Raw genomic sequence first — 20,535 nt, forward strand, 5'->3', positions numbered from 1 at the left:
ACCCGAAAACGCATCAAACTTTGCATGCACATCAGGAGTGGTGAAAAATTTGATATTTTATGGGAGTAGCGCACATGTGGCAAAATGGCTCCATAGCGCCCCCTGTAAAATTGAAAAAAGTGTTCATTAGGCCAACTGCCACAACATTTCATCTACAGCTACAATATTTGGGGGGCGTATTCAGCACATCAGGACACACGAAAAAGTCAATCACGGCCACGCACTAAACCCAACAGGAAGTTGGCCATCTTGAATTAGCTGTAATTTTTTTCTGATTAATAACTCATCAGAGGTAAGTCTGAGAGACCTCAAATTTGGCCAGTATATCCAACAGTCCTTCCTGATGAAAAGTTATCAAAATTGTCCACAAAAGTCAAAGGGCGTGGCCACTGCGACTCCCAAAAACATTGATCCTTTGCCATGAAACAGGAAGTGGTGGCTAACTCTCCTGAACATGCTCCAATCTTCCTGAAATTTTAGGTTCATTTGGCGGAATTCTCCCAGGCAGTCTCTCTGATCGATGCTGTTCTTCCTTGTAATAAACTTATTACTAAGCAAGTCAGTGTCACCGAAAGTTTCCTTCAACATCTGCACTTCATGGACATCAGAGAAACTACGACAATAGTTTTGTGCCTTTGGATGTTTTTTTTAACCTAAAATGAAGTATATAATGTTTTAGAAGTGGACCGGAGACCTGGAGCTGCTGGTTATGTAATGACTGCAGGCCAGGGAGTGGCAACAACTACGTGTCTTTCAAAAAGCGTATAACCTGTTCGTCGTGTGAGAGGGGAGGTAAAATATTAAATCCAGTTTTTTTTAGAAAACACCTAACGAAGCAACACTTCTGTCCTGCGTTTTTTGGTTTCGACCTGATATGTTGTTTTGTCGCCGAAGTGTTTTCGTTTTTCTTCGGTCGCACAGTTTCAGACGCTCCCTGAGTGGCACCGTTGGAGAGCGTCCATCCGCTCGAGTTTTGCGCTACATGCGCCAAATGGTAGGTTTACACACAACTTGATGGGAACTTCAAACAGGTAAATGAATGAGAAACCTATCCGTGTCTTCCACAGCACTTCAGTGTTTAATAAGCGCATAAGTCGCGCCAAAAACACAACATGTGGAAACGTCCTCGGAGCGGATTCACAGCGGCCAGCCACATGAATGCTTCAGGAAACTGAGGGTTGTATTTGTCAGCACATCAACTTCCTCCACTACGGTCAGACGGTCCGTGCTCAGTAGCAGTGAAGTGTAAAACTCGTCGACATGCCAGCGATCATACACTGGCTGGAATCCGGACTGGATTTCATTGAATTTCTGGGGGACAGAATATCCAACAACAGCAAGAAGGAACTTCGGGACATCTACAACTCTGAATTTAAGGGCAGGTAGGCTGTAAATAAAACACTGTGGGTCATAATCAAGTAGGCTGGGCTGTTAGTAAACACCCCTCTGTCTGTCACGTCCACAGAAAAGGAGTTAAAGATCCCAGGTTTTCTGATATTGTCTATGCTCTCCTGAGATTTAACAAAGCCTACATAAGGCAGGGGAGACTCTACCTCAATGTCAGACCTCAGGTAAGACAGGATGTCACTGTGCTGTGCTGCCTGCTGTGAGGAAAGACGTCTGGACATGTTTTGCTGAGAATAAAGGAAACAAAATGAGGAAGCAGTGTGTTGTTGTTGTAGGTCAGAGTGTACTGTGACCAGTGGAGGAGGCCCCGGGCCCCTCAGACTCACAGCTTCAACCCTCAGACCTCAGCTGAGACCCCCACATCCTCCTCTTCCACCACCACCACCATCCCTGTGCTCACCCCGAAGAAAAAGCTTGCAACAGAAATCCTTTACAAGCTGAAGGTGAACAGGTAAAAGCATTTGACACATTACACACATTACAGCTGGTGTTTTTGAGCTAGAGTCAGTCCAACAGTTCCTCTGTTACGAACGATGCTTCTCACCTTCTACACAGTCTGGAGGTGTTTCCACAGAGCACCTTCAGCCACAGATTCATCCCCTCTGAGCGCAGCAGGAAGTCCTTTCTAGCAGCTGCACTCAGGCTTTTCAGTTCACAGTAATTAACAGTAATACTTAACTTATATCCCTGGTTTGCGTCCAGGGATCTTTCTGCATGGAGTTTACATGTTCTCCTGTACATGTGTGGGTTTTCTCCAGGTTCGCCAGCTTCCTCCCACAGTCCAAAAACATGCTGAGGTTAATTGGTCATTCTGAATTGTCTGAGGTGTGAATGTGTTACTGTTTGTCTCCATGTGTATCCCTGTGATAGACTGCTACCTGTCCAGGTGTCCCCTGTCTTCACCCCGAGTCCACTGGGTCCAGATCCTAATGAGGATTAGATGGATGCATTTTTATTTGTGTTCAGTATAGCTGTGAAGTAATGTAGAAACAGTTATACGTAGTTTATCCACCAGAGAGCAGTGACTGATTCATTTTTCTTCGTCTCACTCAGATCTTGGTCACAGTTCTTTAAAAAAGACAATCCAAATGCACGTCCTTGGTAGATTATTATGGGATGTGTTACTGGTTACTTTGAGACTGTTATCAAGTTAAATCAAACATATTTAAGGAGTTTATTTTGAGATACGAGCAAGTGATCAAACCCTGTCAAACTTAAGGCCCACGGGCCAAAACCGACCCGCCAGAAGGTCCAATCCGGCCCCCAGGTGGACTCTGTGAAGTGTAAAAATTACAGCAGTGAAAATGGATACTTGCTGTGAAAATATTTACAGATGTTGAACATTTTGCAGTATAATGTGAGCCAGCAGCTTCAGTAGGACAGAGTTTGATTTGGTGGAACTGTTATTGATGCACTGCTACAACTTTTATTCATTTTTATTCACAATGCAGGGGGGCCACTTAACCTTTTCCATAATAGTGTGTCAGTTCAGGTGGACAGATGTGGAAATGAATGTAAATTCTAAAAAAAAAAAACTAGATCTTGACAAGGTGTAAAATGCTACATTGTTCAGTTCCAGATACCTGCGACTAGTATGGAGTCACAGGAGTGCCAAATCAAAATATAAATAAATAAATAAATGTGGAAATATAAAGAGAAATAAATAAATTAATAAATGTGGAAATATAAAGAGAAATAAATAAATACATAAAAAGGAAAATTTTGTCTTTGCTTTTACCTTTTCTGTTTTTTTCCTTTTATTTATTTATTTATTTATTTATTTCTCTTTATATTTCCACATTTATTTATTTATTTATTTATTTCTCTTTATATTTCCACATTTATTTATTTATTTATTTCTCTTTATATTTCCACATTTATATATTTATTTATTTATTTCTCTTTATATTTCCACATTTATTTATTTATTTCTCTTTAGATTTCCACATTTATTTATTTATTTCTCTTTAGATTTCCACATTTATTTATTTATATTTTGATTTGGCACTCCTGTGACTCCATAGACCAGAAGTTTTGGGCCTTTATAGACAAACTGTGACCTGTAGGTTGTACGGTTTAAATGATAAACTGAGGCTTAATTTTGTTAAAATTTCACTTATTTTTCTTAAGAAATTTCAGGTTGTTCATGATGTTTTGTGTAAAGATAGTTCATTAAATGTGAGCATTTTCATTAAATGTACTTTTTTTGCACTCAAACAAAGGAAACACTTTGAGTTTGGGTTATTTATCGGTCATTCTGCTGTGCTTTTACTGCTCACTTGAAGTTAAATTGGGCTCTGTGTGGCCCCTGAGCTAAAATGACACCTCTGCTGTAGTGTGTGGAGAGCTTTGGTGTGATTAGGGTGATTCTACAGTTTCCGTGTAGATGTGCTCAAGCTGTGTAGGAAACAGTACTGTCTCCACACTAGAGGGTGGAAAAAAAGCTTGTCGACTGCAGTGTGTTTTCTAAAATCATTAACTGAAAATATCTGGCATTCTTAAGGTTGGCAGAAAAGCACATCAGTCAGTAAAACAAAAGGTATTTCTTAATAATCTATGTCCAATTACACTCAAACTGTATGCCAACCACCAGGATGCTGCCATAGTTTTACCGCATGCTGTCTTTCTCTCTCATAGGAAAAAGCTGGTGGCCGACAAAGGAGGCATTAAGATCACCTCAGACCCTGCGGCCAGCGGTGGGAAGGTGAAGTTCACCGTAGCTCGTCTGAGGCAGCAGTTCGTTGTCCGGTTCCACATTTTAAACCAGGGCACAAACTGCATCCACTTCACCTACTACACTGCCCTGCACAGGATCCGCTGCTTCACGCTGCAGGATGAGAGGAGGGTGACCAGAGCCTGTCCGCTGTTCCTCTGTCCAGGTGAGACCGCAGGCACACCCCCTCTGCCTTTTAGCCCTCCTGTTGTCCTCATTTACGGGCACCGAAAAGCATTGTTTCCTCGTCTGAAAACAATCCAAAAATTCAGCTAAAAAATTGCCCAAAATTTCTGAAAATTTGCAAAACGTTCAGGGAGGAAATGTTAATAATTCCTTAAAATTTTTAAGTTTTATTTAAAAAAAAAATCCCCAAATTTGGCAAGAAAATTCTTCTAAATAATTCCTAAAAATGAGTAAAAATCTTCCAAAAAAAATCCTAAAGTGATTCCATATATATCAATAAAACTTCTAATATTTTCTTTAAGAACATTCACATAAAAATCAACCAAAATCCAGCGAAATTCGCTGGATTTTGGTCGATTTTTATGTGAATGTTCTTAAAGAAACATTTTTAACATTTCTTTTTTTCCACCAAAAAATGTTAAAAAATTTCCCAAAAATGTTGAAAATGTGGACATCAGAAATTTTGCTGTGAAAATATTTTTTTTTCCACATTTTCAAACTTAAACACGGTTCAGTTTTGACCCGCAGGACGACACGGGGGTTAAAATGACTGAATGAGTTCACAGCTACGCCTCTTTTCATGTTATCTGTCGTTCTTCCTCAGGTGAGAGCTATGAAGTCCTGGTTCTGTACACGCTGAATCATTATGGGTATTTCCCTGCCACGATGTACTTTGAGTTCTGCCCGGATCCACCGGGGTCGGCGCCTTTCTGCATTGTCAGAGAGCTGGAAGCTGTGGCTCAGACCCCGCTGGCTGTGGAGCTGCAGCCTGTGGCTCCATACAAACCCTATCAGGTGGTCACATACAAGCTCGTTGGCAGCGTGCTGGTGGAGGGAGTACCGCCTGAGAGGTGAGGTATTGCAAACTGAAATCCGGTCCACGAATCAATAGAAACACAATTTTGTGATTTGTTATTGGATAATGATGCTGCTCCTGTGATTTAATGGAAAACACAACATGCTCTGTTACTATTTCCAGACAGAATGAGCAGATTTCAGTGTAAAAGGAGCTGATGACAATAATTTCGTCTCATGTATTTGAGGTCATCAAAATGCTCCGGATCATTTCCTAACACCGGCAGACGATCATGTGGCGTTTTGTGTTTTCCTCTGCAGTTCTGTCGTCCACCCTCTGAAGATGATAGTGAAATTAGGAGACTACAAGTACCCTTATTACCTGAAGGAACTGGCTAAACGAAGGATGGAGGATTCTGAGTATCTGTCTCCGGCTGCCAGACAGAAACTCGCATCTGTGAAGTGAGAGAGAGCCCTCAGTCGTGACCGTTAGACATGCGGATTCGCCTCCTGTTAAACGCGATGTTTCTGTTCATTCTGTGCGTCCAGGAGTCTCCTCAACTGTCCCCTGAAGATGCAGAACTACTCCCATCGGTTTCACCTCCTGCTGCACCTGGAGGAGATACAGATGGAGGTGGACATCCGAAAATATGACCTCCACAATCAGCCCATGACTCTGGACCAAAGCAACAGGAAGCTCCTCACGCTCAGGGTGAATATGTCTTCATTTATTTCTGACTTTCTCGTCCTACGAATGCAGAAAAGCTGTTTATTGGGGCTTTAGAAAGAGAGGGAGATGCAGCTGGGTTCATGATAGAGCTGTCCTCGTGCGCAGGTTTTTTTGTTTATATTGTCAGATACTATCTTGGCCAGAAGGCAATGTGCTGAGCTGCAGATAAAATCATTAGCTTACATTTCACAGTCACAGCACTGACAGACAAAGTGCAGAAAAATGCAGGTTAATGTCAGCAGCTGTGCTCAGAGATCGGCTGTATTGATATTTGAAATAGAGAAGGTTTAAATCAACAAAAGTACACCTGAAAAAAATCTGTTACCGCATCTGAATGATCTGAAAAAATATGTGAAAAATCTACTTTGATGAACATGTTTTATAGCATGTAGTGGTTTTCTATAAGAAGTGACCACAGAGCAAATAGAGGACCAACATTCGTGTCCCCCAACAGGTTCCTGGTGTCGCTGAGAATCGTCCATCTGTACTTCGAGGAGATTGTCTGAGGGTGTCCAGATCTGGGGACACTAAGCATCCGATCACAGTTTACACCGGATACGTTCACAGAGTAGAGCTGGACAGCGTGAAGCTGGGCTTCTCCAAGAGGTAAAAGTTAGTCCCCAGCCACACAAAGACAAACCGAGGTCTAAACGCATAAGTTTCTTGCCGAATCTGCGTATCATCCACACAAAGACGACGTTCTGGGGGTCTGTAAACAGTCATTTTTGAAACCAGGTTCCAGAGTGGAAAGCTTTTGAAACGCCGTATACGCAGCTCCGTGTTTACTGGCCCTCCGCTACTTTTCAGGTACGCTTGCGTCATAGTTTTGTATCTTCATTGACACGCATGCGCCACACGTGGCAACGACAACAACAATGGCGGCGTACAGTGTAGTAAATATGCTGATGAAGCTCGTGACCCTACTATCCCTGTTGCAGCAAAATCTCCTTCTTCTCAATCACCACCGAGTTGAACAAACAATTATCGAGGACACATTACGGCCCGCTTATGCTTCCCGGCTTGGTCTCTGTTTGGCTGAATCCAAATCTCTGGACTTCACCGCACTTGCGAACTCGCGGACTTTGCGGGCGCGTTCACGGGAAGTCCGGGAGTGCTGAGGGCTGTCCAAATCCACAATTCATCCAGTCCACAAGGGGCCTCAAGCGGACTTTCTGCAGACTTCCAGAGAGTCTGCTTGGGGTGCAGACTTCTGCAGACTTCACCAGTTTGATTACCCACAATTCATTGCAATACGGACGTGACGTTTAAATTATTCGATTTTTTTTATTGCGTCTGGCCTATAAAAGCTGTGCAGTCTGAAGCCGAAATCATGAGCTGAGAAAAATAATGGCGGAAAAAGGACGAAAGCAAGTCCTCCAATGTAAGTAATACCCAAATTAATTCATATTATAGCGTATACATGATAGTTCTTCAAACAGTGTCACGGAAACGACTGAAACGGACTCCAGGTCTGTCTATTAGCTCCATTCATAATGCTGTAGACTCCCGCTCTTGCAGACTTTACGTGATGACGGTAAAGACGTCACATTACGTATGACTGAAGTCCGCGAGGGCTCAGTCTGCAAGTCCAGAGGGTGGAGATATGGATGCAGCCTTTACAACTTTTGCCGCAAGTGCACTGTTTTTTCTTCTGTTTGCGCGTGTTTCCGTCATATCGTTACAGCGCCCCTAGAGGCCTGGCATGTGCTTTACAGCGTTTCCATGCGTATCGAGTGCATTCATGTAGACGCACACATTTTCTGAGACGCCTTCGTCTTTATGGCGATCGTTTTTGAAACCGTTAAGCGTTTTGTCTTCGTGTGGACGGGGCCTAAGAATGAGAACACCTCAGGACACACAGAACCACCCAGCTCACACTTTATCCACTCTTTATTCATTTCAGGTTGGTGCAGACTTTTATCAGCAACATGAAGTTTGACGTGGAGTTTACCATCAACCGGTTCCCTCTGAAGCTGCAGCACAGGGCCGTGGACCTGGCAGCAAAGCATCAGCTTGGAGAGGTGCTGTTCCCATCTGGTGCAGCGGCTACTTGTCTCCCCATGCCCAAACTCAGGTCTGGTGCCAATTTGTGTAAAGAGTATCGTCTACAAACACACAAACTTAACCAGCTTAAAGTACTATATCTCCTATGCTGCACTTGTGAAGGAGAGAGGTTTAAACTGGCTGGCTTTGGTGATAAGAGAAAGATGAGCTGCTAATGACGAGTGCAGTGCTCAGCAAGCTTTGCCTGAATTCTTCCCAGGTATTTATCCACCGTATTATACTTACAAAGGAGGATACTGTTCTCTGGTGTGATGCCATAGACTTGTCTCATAAAATATAGTAAAATATAGTTGGTTGTTTGAGCTCAGAAGCACATCAGACACTTTTACCAGTGTGATCTGCTTTGAACTGACTGAAACAGTTTTAGCTTTCCCTTTATTCACGTGAGCAGATTTAACCCAATTCATGGTTTCTCCACGTATTTAAATTTGAAAGTGTTTCACCTGTGTGTAGGATGTTAGGATCTAATCCCACTTTGCTCTCAGGATGTTCAACCAGAAGCTGGAAAACAACCCGGAGCAGCATGCTGCAGTCCAACGCATCGTAGCCGGATCATCTAAGCCTGCTCCTCACCTCGTGTTCGGGCCTCCTGGAACTGGGAAGACAATCACTCTGGTTGAAGCCATGCATCAGGTAGGAAGTGTTTTAGTAGCACTTTTTTGTGTTCTTGCATCAGAATAAATGTATAATTTTTAGGCTTTGAAACAAGATATTTGTTAGCATCATCCTGTTTGGGATGTTGTGATGGACATTATTTGCAAGGCTCTCGTGATTATAAATGAAAAATCAATCAAGAAAGAAACTGTCAGATTAATTCACAATGAAAAAGAGAAAAGCACCCAGAGAACGTAGCACTCCGCCAGTGCTGCTCCGTCCTTATGGCATTTCTGACAGATAAAACCTTGAAAAAGTTTGTGGCAGAAATCATGGCACTACAGAATGTGGACATTTAACATGGATGTACCCACAAACAAAATGACCTTGCACTGAGCACAGGTGTGTGTCATGCAGACGGGACTCAGAAACACCCCCACAATTTAATCAGCTGTTCTTTGTATGAGTTCTGATGGATAAGTCCTGATAAATCCTCAGCATTGGATTTGTAGCAGGATCACAATCAGCTGATGTAGCGTTCACATGTTGTCATGGTTACAGTGACGCCGTGCCGCTACCTCGTAATGATGCAGAAATCTTTAACAAATACGTGGATTCAGACTATAAGCTGCATCACTGCCAAAATCTAATCACTCTGTCCTTGTGTCATTTCTGACCTTCCCTGAAAATTTCGTCCAAATCCGTTAATCTGTTTTTGAGTGATGTTGCTGACAGACAGACAAACGTGCGCCGATCGTCACATAACTCCACGGCGTTCCTTGGCGGAGCAGCAACCATTGGTAGCAACACAAACACACTGTTATCTGACAGAATGACGCATACCGGTCGTTCTCCGCGACGTTACATTTCTGTGTTCAATCTGTGCTCTTTTCCTTTACTTTGGCCTTAGTGGGGAAAAGGTGATGTCACATTCTTGTACCTGCCAGTAGGGTTTTACACCGGAAACTGTTTGTTTTGTTGGCTTTGGTTTCCATAGTGACCCTGCTTTCGGCCTTATCTGGTAAAACTAGGCCCAGAACAGGCAGATTTTTATTGCTTTTCAAGTTTAGTGTGTAGTTAGTCATGAGCATTAAATGTGTGGGGAAATACTAAAATGCATATTATCCATCACTATATCACTATAAACTCCCATATTTATTAATTGAGGTGTTCCAGGCAGGGGGAGCTGGTCATCAGTAAAAAAGGAGGCAGTAACAGAAAAAAAATTGGTAAAAAAGTAGACTTTATTTTGTAAAATTGCTTGCATATTTTGGGATGAATCCCCTGTCATGAAGCTGCATGTAGACTGATAAAAATGTAAAAACATCTCTGTGATGGAAGATGGCAGAAATAGGCCAGTGACATACAATAATGTTCTCCTGTGTTTTATAATGTCACACTATCATTGCTTCCAAGAAATTGCCACTTGAGACTCCACTATTAGTCATGCTTCCTTCCTACCATGTGCTCTGAATTCGGTGTCCTTCCCTGTCAGACAGATGGCGGCTGCAGTCAGGATCCTTCTGGCTGTGAAGCTGCAGCCTGTGGTCTCACTATAAACCACATGTGGCGGTCACATACAAGCCTGTGGTTATTAAGCAATGAATTTCTGCTTGCATTGTCAGGTCAGCAGGGCCGATCCGTCGGCTCACATCCTCGCCTGTGCGCCTTCTAACAGCGCATGTGACTTGCTCTGTGAGAGACTGATGGTGCACATGGACTCTCATCAAGTTTACCGGCTGTACGCCAGCAGCCGAGACCCGAGCTCCATCCCCAAGAACCTGCTGGTGAGCATCAGCTGCCGTCCTTCCATCCACAGTTTGATGATGTATGATGTGTCTGCAGGGCCCATAGTGTCTACGAACTGAAACTGAAGACGGTCTGTTATCTCAGCAGGTCAGATACGTCGTCCTGTAGAAGTGTGATATGAGCTTAGCTTCATCTGAATGACTTGTGATGTTTGTTTGTTGATCCAAGTGTTGGCCACTTGAGGACAGATGTTTTTTATTATAAAATACACGACCAGTGCCAAAAAAAGTCACACGCTACGATATTTCATTGAACCACCTTTAGCTCTGAGAAGGACACATGTTCACCGTGGCATCGTTTTGATAAGCTTCTGCAATGTCAGCATTTATTTCCAGGGGTGAAAGTAGTTTTAAATTCTTTTAATTTTTAATTTTAAATTCGGACCGTTTCGGCTTGCTTTCACCCCTGAATGTCCGTTGATGCTAACCATTGTAAATCCTGTTGAAAGTTTTTCAGCCAATCACAAGAACATGTGGAATTTCAGGTGTAATTTATTGCTCGCCCCGTCCGGCGCAAGCGGCGCTTATTGATGTCTATTGACGAGTTGTGGAAAATGTCCCAGTGCAATAAATCAAGCGCACCTATTTGCTATTGGCTGCTACTGGCCATAACAATCGCTGTAGTATGGAAGTAGACAAACATGCGCACTCACGTACTGCTGAGTGAACTCCCACATGTGAACTCTGGTCGATAGCAGGCAGCCGGGCGGCGTATATCTATGGGCATACCCATAGATACCGGTGGAAGAGTGGCGTACCGCCACCAGATCTTTTCCTGGAACTGCGTTCCGCCAACAGATCTTTTGCCGGTATGCAGTTCCGGACTGTTCCAGCTTACTTTCACCCCTGTTTATTTAAGGCCAGATATGCATTCATTTTTCAGTAAAATCTTATATTGATGATGGGAAACTGCAAAGTCTTCTCCAGAACATCCCAAAGTTTCTCAGTGGTTCTGAGGTCTGGACTCTGTGGAGGACAATCCATCTCATCTCCCTGATCCACTCATTCTCAGTGAGCCCCATGAATCCTGGCATCATCCTCTTGGAACATCAGGGAAGAAAAACTCCACTGATGTAAAGACCTGCTCATTCAGTACATTCAGGTATCAGCTGACCTCATTCTTTGGGAACATAATGTTGTTGAACCTGACCAACCCCAGATCATAACCCTAACCCTTACAGGGTGGTAGACACTAGCCATGATGAGTTCATCACTTCATCTACCTCTCTTCTTACCCTGATGCCCCCATCACTTTGGAACAGGGTAAATCTGGACTCATCAGACCACATGACCTTCTTCCATTGCTCCAGAGTCCAATCTTTATGCTACCTAGCAAACTGAAGCCTTTTTTTCTGATTAGCTTCACTGATCACTGGCCTTGGAGTTCCCTTTGTATTGTGCATGTAGAAATGTTCTTACTTTTACTATTAAACATGCTCATGAGTTCTACTGTTGATTTCCTACGATCATCTAAGAAGTTGTTCCGACCACCAAGATGATGGTTCTCCACTGCCCTTCAGGTTTTAATGATGCGTTGGACGGTTCCTAACCTGATTTTAGCTGTTTCATCTCCTTAGCTGTTTTCTTTGCTTGATGCAGGCCAATCATTTGACCCTTCCATGACAGATTAAGATCATTTCTACCACAGGATGTGTCTTCCAGCATGGTTGTTTAGACATGAGAAGCTCCTCACTGCATCATAAGGTTCAATATGTTGTTGCAGCTGAAACGTGTTCATCCCTGCAGTAATTATCCAATGGAAGGCTCTGACCTGTTTGCTTAGCTAAATCCAATTTTTTGGACATTCAGTGTGAGTTGTTGTAAAACTCATTACTGTTTACTTGAAATGCATAAATATGTGGACCAAAAATAAAGAGCTCTGTTGTTTGTAATTTTTCCTGTCTCTTCTTTTGTATCTTTCAGAAATACTGCAACTGGGATGAGGAACAAGACAGCTTTGTGTTTCCAGTGAAAGAAATTCTGATGAAATACAGAATCATAGTTACAACTATGATCACAGCTGGCAGGTAGAAGCCTTTCTTTTACATGTGATATATACACCACGCGTACAGTTTTAAGTCTGTTTGACATCGCACACATCCTGCTGCTGTGGGTTTGTTTTCAGACTCGTGTCTGGAGCGATCCCAGTCGGCCATTTTTCACACGTGTTTGTGGATGAAGGAGGCCAGGCTGTGGAGCCAGAGTGCATCATCGCTATTGCAGGTGAATACCGGATATCTGAGCTACAATATGTCTTTGATTTTGGTGGTTTCATGTGGAAAATTATTTTAAAGAGTATAAAGAACCATCCAGCACAATTTTTGAGATAATCTTTTAGATGCCGTTGGTGTCATTTTTAAGAAATCGGAAGAAAGATTCATCTCTGGATTATAATTCACAATCATGTCTTTGATGACTTCAGCTATTTTTAACCTAAGTATTTTAGAGAAGACGCAAGAAATAAGTGCCATGATTTCTGCCACGGTGTAAAGAATTTAACCCTCCTGTTGTCCTCGTTTACGGGCACCAAAAAAATAGTTTACTTGTCTGAAAAAAAATCCAGAAATTCAGCAAAAAAATTCCCCAAATGTCTGAAAATTTGCAAAACCTTCAGGAAGAAAATTCCAATACCCCCTTAAAAGTGTTTTTTTTTTAAAAAATATTTATATAAAACCATATATTTTGTGTGATTTATTTGTGAATGTTTTAAAGAAAAACATTTTTTTTACCTTTCTTTTGTCCATCAAAAAAATTTTCAAAAATTTCCCAAAAATGTTGAAAACGTGGACATCAGAAGTTTCACTTTGAAAATATAATTTTTTTCCACATTGTCCAACTTTAAACGGGTCAGTCTGACAACACGAGGTCCTAATGATGGAGTGCGGTGTGTCTGTGAAACACTGAACAGATTTCTTCAGTCAAACTTGATCCTTTGCCTTCCCCGTGTCTCTTCTCTGAAAGCACACAGCCTCTTTATCGCTGCCAGCACATGCGATCAGTGCAGCCCGTCAGTAAGCGGATGCAGGAATGTGGAGGACAGAACTTTTATCAGCATGTGTAGCGCTGTTCATGTTTGAAATTTTGCATACTTGGCCTATTGCTGCAGAAAATATGCATGACGATTGGACTGCCCTTTCAAAAAGTAAAAAAAAAAAATCATGGATACTTTGTCTAAAAGTCTGACAGAAGCTTTAAACTTCCAAACTCCATGCAGCAGATTATCTAATGACCTGAAGCCTGAGTGTCGGTTAATTCATAAGACGCGTGCATCTGTTGTTACACATTCCAGAGCTGTTTGTGCTGCACCGCTGACTGGTTGGACGTTCACTTTGTTCTGCAGGTCTGCTCAGTGCAGAGAAAGGTCAGCTGGTGCTGGCTGGAGATCCCAAGCAGCTGGGCCCGATCCTGCGATCCCCGTTTGCATTGCAGCACGGACTCGGTAGGACAGAGTGCAGGACTGAGTGGATGTGGGGCGTTTCTCTCGTTGTTAGAATCCGTGTTTTAACAGAGTAATATAAATTCTGTCCAGGTCTGTCTCTGCTGGAAAGGCTGATGAAACATAACGCCTTGTATCAGAAAAGCGCAGACTCCGGACACTTTGACACACGCTTTGTCACCAAACTGCTGCGAAACTACAGGTGAGTCTCAGTGATGACCTCTGCTTGCTGATGATTCCCGTTTTTGATTTGTTTTTTTTATCTGTTCTTCTCTCAGGTCTCATGCCGCCATTCTGAAAATCCCAAACGAGTTGTTCTATGAGAACGAGCTGCAGGTGTTTGCAGACCAGTGGGAGCGCGAGGCCTACTGCAGCTGGGAATACCTTCCCAAAAAAGTGAGGCTTTTTAACTTTTTAGAGACTCTGCAGTTCTCACAACACATAAATCATCTTAATGCACAACAAAGGAGTTGTAAAAGTCAATGTCAGCCAAGTGAACAACAGAAGGTTAGCAAAGCGCCTCAGCAGATGGCATCGTTTAAATGATTAGGTAAACAAAAGAAAACTAATAAGTGTTGCTAGCTGTTGCATGCAGAATTACATTAATTTTATCATGACGTGAAATTCAAAGGCAGCTGTAGCATTCCTGTGTTTATGATCAAGTAAAGTGTATTTTATAGGAAAGCTCTGCCTCTGCTGAACTGACTCAGGCCTCTCATTGTTGGCATGAGTGTGAATTTAATGATAAGCAGTGCCACAAGACATCAACACCCTTATTATCTAAATAAATTATACACAGAAAGCAGCTTAAAACGTTCACAGAGATGATTATAATTGGGACGCATTATTTTAATGGAAGAAAAAAGTATTTGGACACAAATTGTTCCAAAAAGAATTTTTTAAACCAGACAGATAAAAAGACCTATTGAGACAGAGACCTCTTTCACAAAGCAGGGTGTCTAGAGTAAACAAAAACAGACATAACAATAACAACAGACATTAAAACATTAAATACAAGCAATTAGATGCATAATTATAGTTATTTTTACAGTAACAATTTAAGAACACAGGCACCGTTTGAAGGATTTCTGTTGTCCATCTCTTAAGATCGAGCGAAAGGCTTCCAAAGAAACAATTACGAGAATAAAAACAAAATTCTTATTAAGATCAAAGAGGAAACAAGAAAAGCACTCAGAGAGCGCAGCACTGAGCCGAGGCTGCTCAGTCGTTGCATCACTTCCGATGGATGAAATCTTTAATAAACAATTATCTTACGCTGAGCACCGGTGTGTGTTCTGCATGTGTACGTTATGTAAGGATACCACATCACGTGGGAATTGATGGGACTCAGAAACATCCCCACAATTTAATCAGTTATTCACTGTATCATTTCCTACGGATAAGTCCCAGTAAGTCCGCAGCAGTGCATTTGTAGTAGGATCCAATCATGTGTTCACTTGTTGTCATGGTTACAGTGACACCGTGCCACTATCTCGCAATGATACAGAAATCTTTAACAAATCCGTGGATCCAGACTATAAGCAGCATCACTGCCAAAATCTAATCACTTGGTCCTTGAGTCATTTCTGAGCTTCTCTGAAAATTTCATCCAAAACTGTTATTCTGTGTTTGAATAACGTTGTAAAAACATGCCATATGATGACACAATGTAAAGCAGGCCGTGAAAAACACTATAGAGCAGTTTTCTTTGAAACAAAAAATCATCATGAATTTTGTCCAAAAAAAACGCGTTAGTATAGTATGTTGAAAAAAATGCCATTTTTTCGACATCGTAAAAACATGCCATATGATGAAATAATGTAAAGTAAGCTGCGAAAAACATTATAGAGCAGTTTTCTTTGAAAAAAATCATCATGAATTTTGTCAAAAAAAAAAACGCGTTAGTATAGTATGTTGAAAAAAATGCCATTTTTTCGACATCGTAAAAACATGCCATATGATGAAATAATGTAAAGTAGGCTGCGAAAAACATTATAGAGCAGTTTTCTTTTAAACAAAAAAAATCATGAATTTTGTCCAACAAAATGTCTAAATTTTATTTATTTTTTTTGAACATGTTGTAAAAGCATGCCATATGATGAAATACTGTAAAGTAGGCTGTGAAAAACACTATGGTAAGGTTTTCTTTGAAAAAAAAACTCATCTTGAATTTTGTCCAAAAAACATGCCATAGTATAGTATAGTATAGTATATAGTATATATATATAGTATAGTATGGTGAAATTTTTTAGATTTTTTTAAACATGTTGTAAAAACATGCCATATGACGAAATAATCTAAAGTAGGCCGTAGAAAACACTATAGAGCAGTTTTCTTTGAAAAAAATCATCATGAATTTTGTCCAAAAATCAGCCATAGTATAGTATGTCGAAAAAAATGCGATTTTTCTCGACATGTCATAAAAACAGACAAACGTACACCGATTGTCACAACTCCACTGTGTTTCTTGGCAGAGTAATAAGCCACAAACAGACACATTAAGCAACAAATGAATGAAACGACATAGAATGTGAAGGAATTACTAAAGAAGAACTCATAGTAACTCACAGATTTTTTTTAAATTAGCTAAACCATAGCTAACTTTGCTGCTTTGTATTACTGCACAGTAAATTGAGTACCTTTGGGGTTTGTTCTGATGGATGGACATGTAAAAACATTGAATGGGCTCTGAGAACTTGTAATGGACATTTGTTAAGACTTTCTGGCATTTTGAAAGACTTCAAAAAGATTTGATCCCCACTTTTAGTTTCACTAAAGTAGCCATCGCCAAACAGCATTCTGCTCTCTCTCCATCGCTACAGGGTTTCCCCATCATCTTTCATGGAGTGATGGGGAAAGATGAGAGGGAAGCCAACAGCCCGTCTTTCTTCAACGTGTCTGAGATCGAAGTCCTGGTCGACTACCTCACCAAGCTGATGGAAACTCAGGGAAAGAAGGGTCTCCCCAAGCTCTCTGCCAAAGACATCGGCATAATCGCCCCCTACAGGAAACAGGTGAGCCTGCGTCTGTGGTTTGAAGACACGCAGCATTTGTAGGATTCATTTTTTACTAGTCATCCACAACAAGGTTGCTTTCTTACAGGTTGAGAAAATCAAAAAGGCCCTGAAGTCCGTCTCAGCGCTGAGTCGATGGAATGACCTCAAAGAGCTCAAGGTTAGTCGCTCTGCTGGAAAATCACTGAAAAAAGAGGATCAGTAAAATTCAGTCGAAAGGTTAAACTCCTTTGTTCAATCCTCTTTAGAAAGCGTAATAACAATAGAGGGTTATGTTAATTAACCAGTATATAATGTGCTGTGTACAGTATTGTATCTTTAACTGCGTTTTCCCTCCGTTGGTTTCACTTCATGGCATCAGGTGGGTTCTGTGGAAGAGTTTCAGGGACAAGAGAGGAAGATCATCATGATCTCGACTGTCCGCAGTTGCATCAGCTACGTCAAAATGGACAAAGACTTCAATATTGGATTCCTTTCCGATGAAAAGGTTTGTCACACACTTTTTTTTTTTTTTTAAGTGACATTAGAACATGTTGGATTTTTAACCTTTCTAAACTAGGGCTGCAACTAATGACGCGTCGACTAATAGTCTGAGCACGATACGTCATCAAAAGCGCACAATGCAACAGAAGTCACCATCCGACTGGAGCGCGGAACACGGAACATCGGCGCTGCATCGTGCATGTATTATGTATGCACGATGCAGCACGGAGATCCGCCATCTATCGTAAACACGTATGTCAGCGTTTACTATACAGCTGTATCTAAACGTGGACATCCGTGCTGCATCTTGCATACATAATAGATGCACGATGCAGCGCCGATGTCCGTCCGTGTTCCGCGCTCCGGTCGGACGCTGATTTCTGTTGCATTGCGTGCTCACTTCCGCTTTTGATGACGTATCGTGCTCAGACGATTAGTTGACGCGTCGTTAGTTGCAGCCCTATTCTGAACATCAAGCAGTTTGAGTGTTTATTTACTCTTGACGCATTTTCACGGACTGCAGGCTCAATTTTCACTTTAACATAAAGTCCTGAACCTCTGTGGAAACAGCACAACCATGGCTGGAAGTAGTAAGAACTCAACAGTGTCCTCTTTGCAGGATCATACAATCATAGTATAATAAATACATTTTTTTTAAAAAGTTGAATTTATGTATTTGTTTTACAAAGAGTTGGAAAAAAAATTTCTAGAGTGACTCTTCCACTTTAATTGGCTTCCATACTAATCTCCCATCTGCTCTGTGTGAGCACAGCCTGCAGTTCAACCCAGTTCAGCTGAAAAGTCCCCAAATTTTTGTTGTATGGTCCCAGCTGAGTCACTGATGGCTTCAGGGTTGCACTGAGGAGGACTGAATTGTTTTGTTTTTTATTCAGAACCAGGTTTAGTTTTGAGAGATTTTTACATGACGTATGGAATAAAAGGATTTTGATGGATTTACATTTTATAACAGAAGGGCAGATGAGTAGTTTAATGACTGTAATAAATTTAAAAAGCTAATGATTCTGTCTGTATTTACAGTCGATAAATGGTGTCATTTTGGTGATTTTCTCTAAAGATGTTCTGGTTCTTATGTTAATGTTAAAGAAGTTGCTAATGTCTTGTTTATTTTTTTTCTATGTATTTACTTCTAGAGGTTCAATGTGGCCGTGACCAGAGCCAGGTCCCTGCTCATAATCGTGGGAAACCCTGTGATCCTCAACAAGGACCCCACCTGGGACAAGTAAGACGAAGCAGATCACAGGAGATGTTTAGGAGGAGTTCAGACACACGAAGCAGTGAGAAAACAAAACAGCCTCACATTGAGAGACGTGATTTTCTCTGCTGAGGCTGGAACTTCATTGTTGATCTTTGGAAATATAAGCTGCCAAAATAATCTCACAACGTCCACTTTAGCTGTTCTGGAGCTCCTGGCAGAAACCACAGAATTGTCCTCAGCAGGTGATGAACTCCTCCTCATCCATGTTTCCTTCATTTGTGCTTTTCTAACGTGCAGGTTCATCAGCTACTGTGTGAAGGAGAACGCATACACTGGATTTGACTTCAAAGATGCAGCAGGAGAAGATGACATCGTGTCAAAACTGGCAACCCTGAAAATCAACGACGACTCTGAATGTTAGTGCAGTTTTAACCTCAGTAGGGCGAAAGCAATTAGTCAAATGCCTGATCAGTAGATGGACGTTTGTTTAGGCTTGCAACCAGGACTGAGAACAGCTCATGAGGATTTTGTTTTTTTCTCTTAATTATTGTAAACTGTCTTTGGGTTTTCAGTTGTCTCCAATTCGGCCTGCAGGATGGCTTTGCAAAATACAAAGATTACAGAGGTGGAAATGAATACTTCCTGTGAAAATATTTGAAGACATTGAACATTGTGCGATATAATGTCAGTCAGCAGCCTCAGGGTCTGGTTTAGTGGAGCCCTATTGATGAACTCCCAAAACTTTTCTGCATTTTTATGTAAACATTGTCTACATTTACAAGGCAGGAGCACAACTAAACCGTTTCCCATTTTAGTTTGTGTGCTGTATCAGGATTACGACACCGATGTGGAAATAAATAGGAATTTAAAATAATTGACTAATGTTAAATACTACATTGTTCAGTTCCAGATACCTGTGATTGAATGTTTTGTGCCTTTGTAGACTCTGTAATCTGGAAGTTGTGCACACAAATGATAAACTCAGGCTTCATGTTGTTAAAATTTCACTTATTTTTCTTAAGAAATTTCAAGTTGTTCATAATGTGAACATTGTCAGAATGTACCCCACCACTAAAGCAAAAGGAAAGATGTGGTTATGGTTATTTATAGATTATTACGCTGTGATTTTACTGGTGTGGTCCACTTGAGATCAAACTGGGCTGAATGTAGGCCTGAACTAAAATGAATTTGACACCCCTGGAAGAAAGAGATTATTCAGTAATTAAGCTATCTAGTAGTTGCAAGCTTAAATCTGTTTAAACATGACATAAATAGCCTTTGTCAGGATCTATGCAAACTTGTATCACTAGTACACACAGCAATCATGTTTTTTATTCGTTTCTTTGCTTCAGAGAAGGTTATGTGTTTTCTGTGTTTTTGTTGCAGGTCCTGAAGCAGAGGAGAGCGCCCTCCAGCAGTACGTGGACCCCGAATGGAAGAATGAGCATTAACTTTAGTCAAAACAGCGGCTTCCTCAAAAGATTATTAGCGTTGGATACGTAGCCATGCAGGGAAAGCCTCTGTAAATCATTTTCTCTCTTTCCTTTGTTTTCCAGCATATATAACTTAGAAAAAATATCCTTTTATGTATCTTTTTAAGAGCACTTATGCATATTTTGGTGCAATAAACATTGCTCTGTTTTTAATCAAAATGCTAAAATGAACGAGTGAGTCTTGAGTTTTTGACTCTTTTTTTCACTCTTTTTAAATAAAACTTCAATTATTGTGAACATGGCTCCACACAAAGTATGAATTTTCTGGGGTAGGAAATAAAGATTGTATTTCACAGGAAGTTATCACCATATGTTTTTCTGGTGTTTCCACTTTACGAGTTACACCGCCCAGGAACGGCGGAGTTATGTGACGATCTGTGTACGTTTGTCTGTGATTCTGTCTGTTTGTCTGTGCGAAACATTACTCAAAAACGGACCAACAGATTTGGATGAAGGTCAGAAGCACAACCTCATTAAGTTTTCACAGTCATGCGGTTTACAGTCTCGATCCACGGCTTTGTTAAGGATTTCCCATCGGCACAGTGTCGCTGTAACCATGACAACAAGTGAACACTGTGTCAGCTGCTTGCTGATGA

General features: G+C 41.3%; 1 protein-coding gene across 2 annotated transcripts; it reads left to right on the forward strand.

The window, feature by feature from the left end:
- Positions 1 to 715: 715 nt before the first annotated feature.
- Positions 716 to 20,238, forward strand: mov10a (Mov10 RISC complex RNA helicase a). Of its 2 annotated transcripts, XM_022204389.2 has the most exons (23): positions 716 to 994; positions 1,068 to 1,382; positions 1,466 to 1,571; positions 1,683 to 1,858; positions 4,045 to 4,286; positions 4,911 to 5,157; positions 5,423 to 5,563; positions 5,651 to 5,813; positions 6,286 to 6,437; positions 7,735 to 7,905; positions 8,381 to 8,528; positions 10,115 to 10,276; positions 12,221 to 12,324; positions 12,423 to 12,520; positions 13,638 to 13,736; positions 13,827 to 13,935; positions 14,012 to 14,129; positions 16,556 to 16,747; positions 16,836 to 16,907; positions 17,109 to 17,234; positions 18,382 to 18,470; positions 18,744 to 18,862; positions 19,833 to 20,238. In XM_022204389.2, exons 2-23 carry the CDS (start codon positions 1,261 to 1,263, stop codon positions 19,895 to 19,897), a joined length of 3,021 nt encoding a protein of 1,006 aa, XP_022060081.2. In that variant the 5' UTR covers positions 716 to 994; positions 1,068 to 1,260; the 3' UTR covers positions 19,898 to 20,238. The 2 variants fall into 2 exon arrangements, with proteins under 2 accessions (XP_022060081.2, XP_022060080.2); XM_022204388.2 differs by having other exon boundaries at positions 716 to 1,382.
- Positions 20,239 to 20,535: the final 297 nt, after the last annotated feature.

This window comes from Acanthochromis polyacanthus, chromosome 5 (assembly GCF_021347895.1).
Source record: "Acanthochromis polyacanthus isolate Apoly-LR-REF ecotype Palm Island chromosome 5, KAUST_Apoly_ChrSc, whole genome shotgun sequence".
NCBI classification, from domain to species: Eukaryota; Metazoa; Chordata; class Actinopteri; family Pomacentridae; genus Acanthochromis; species Acanthochromis polyacanthus.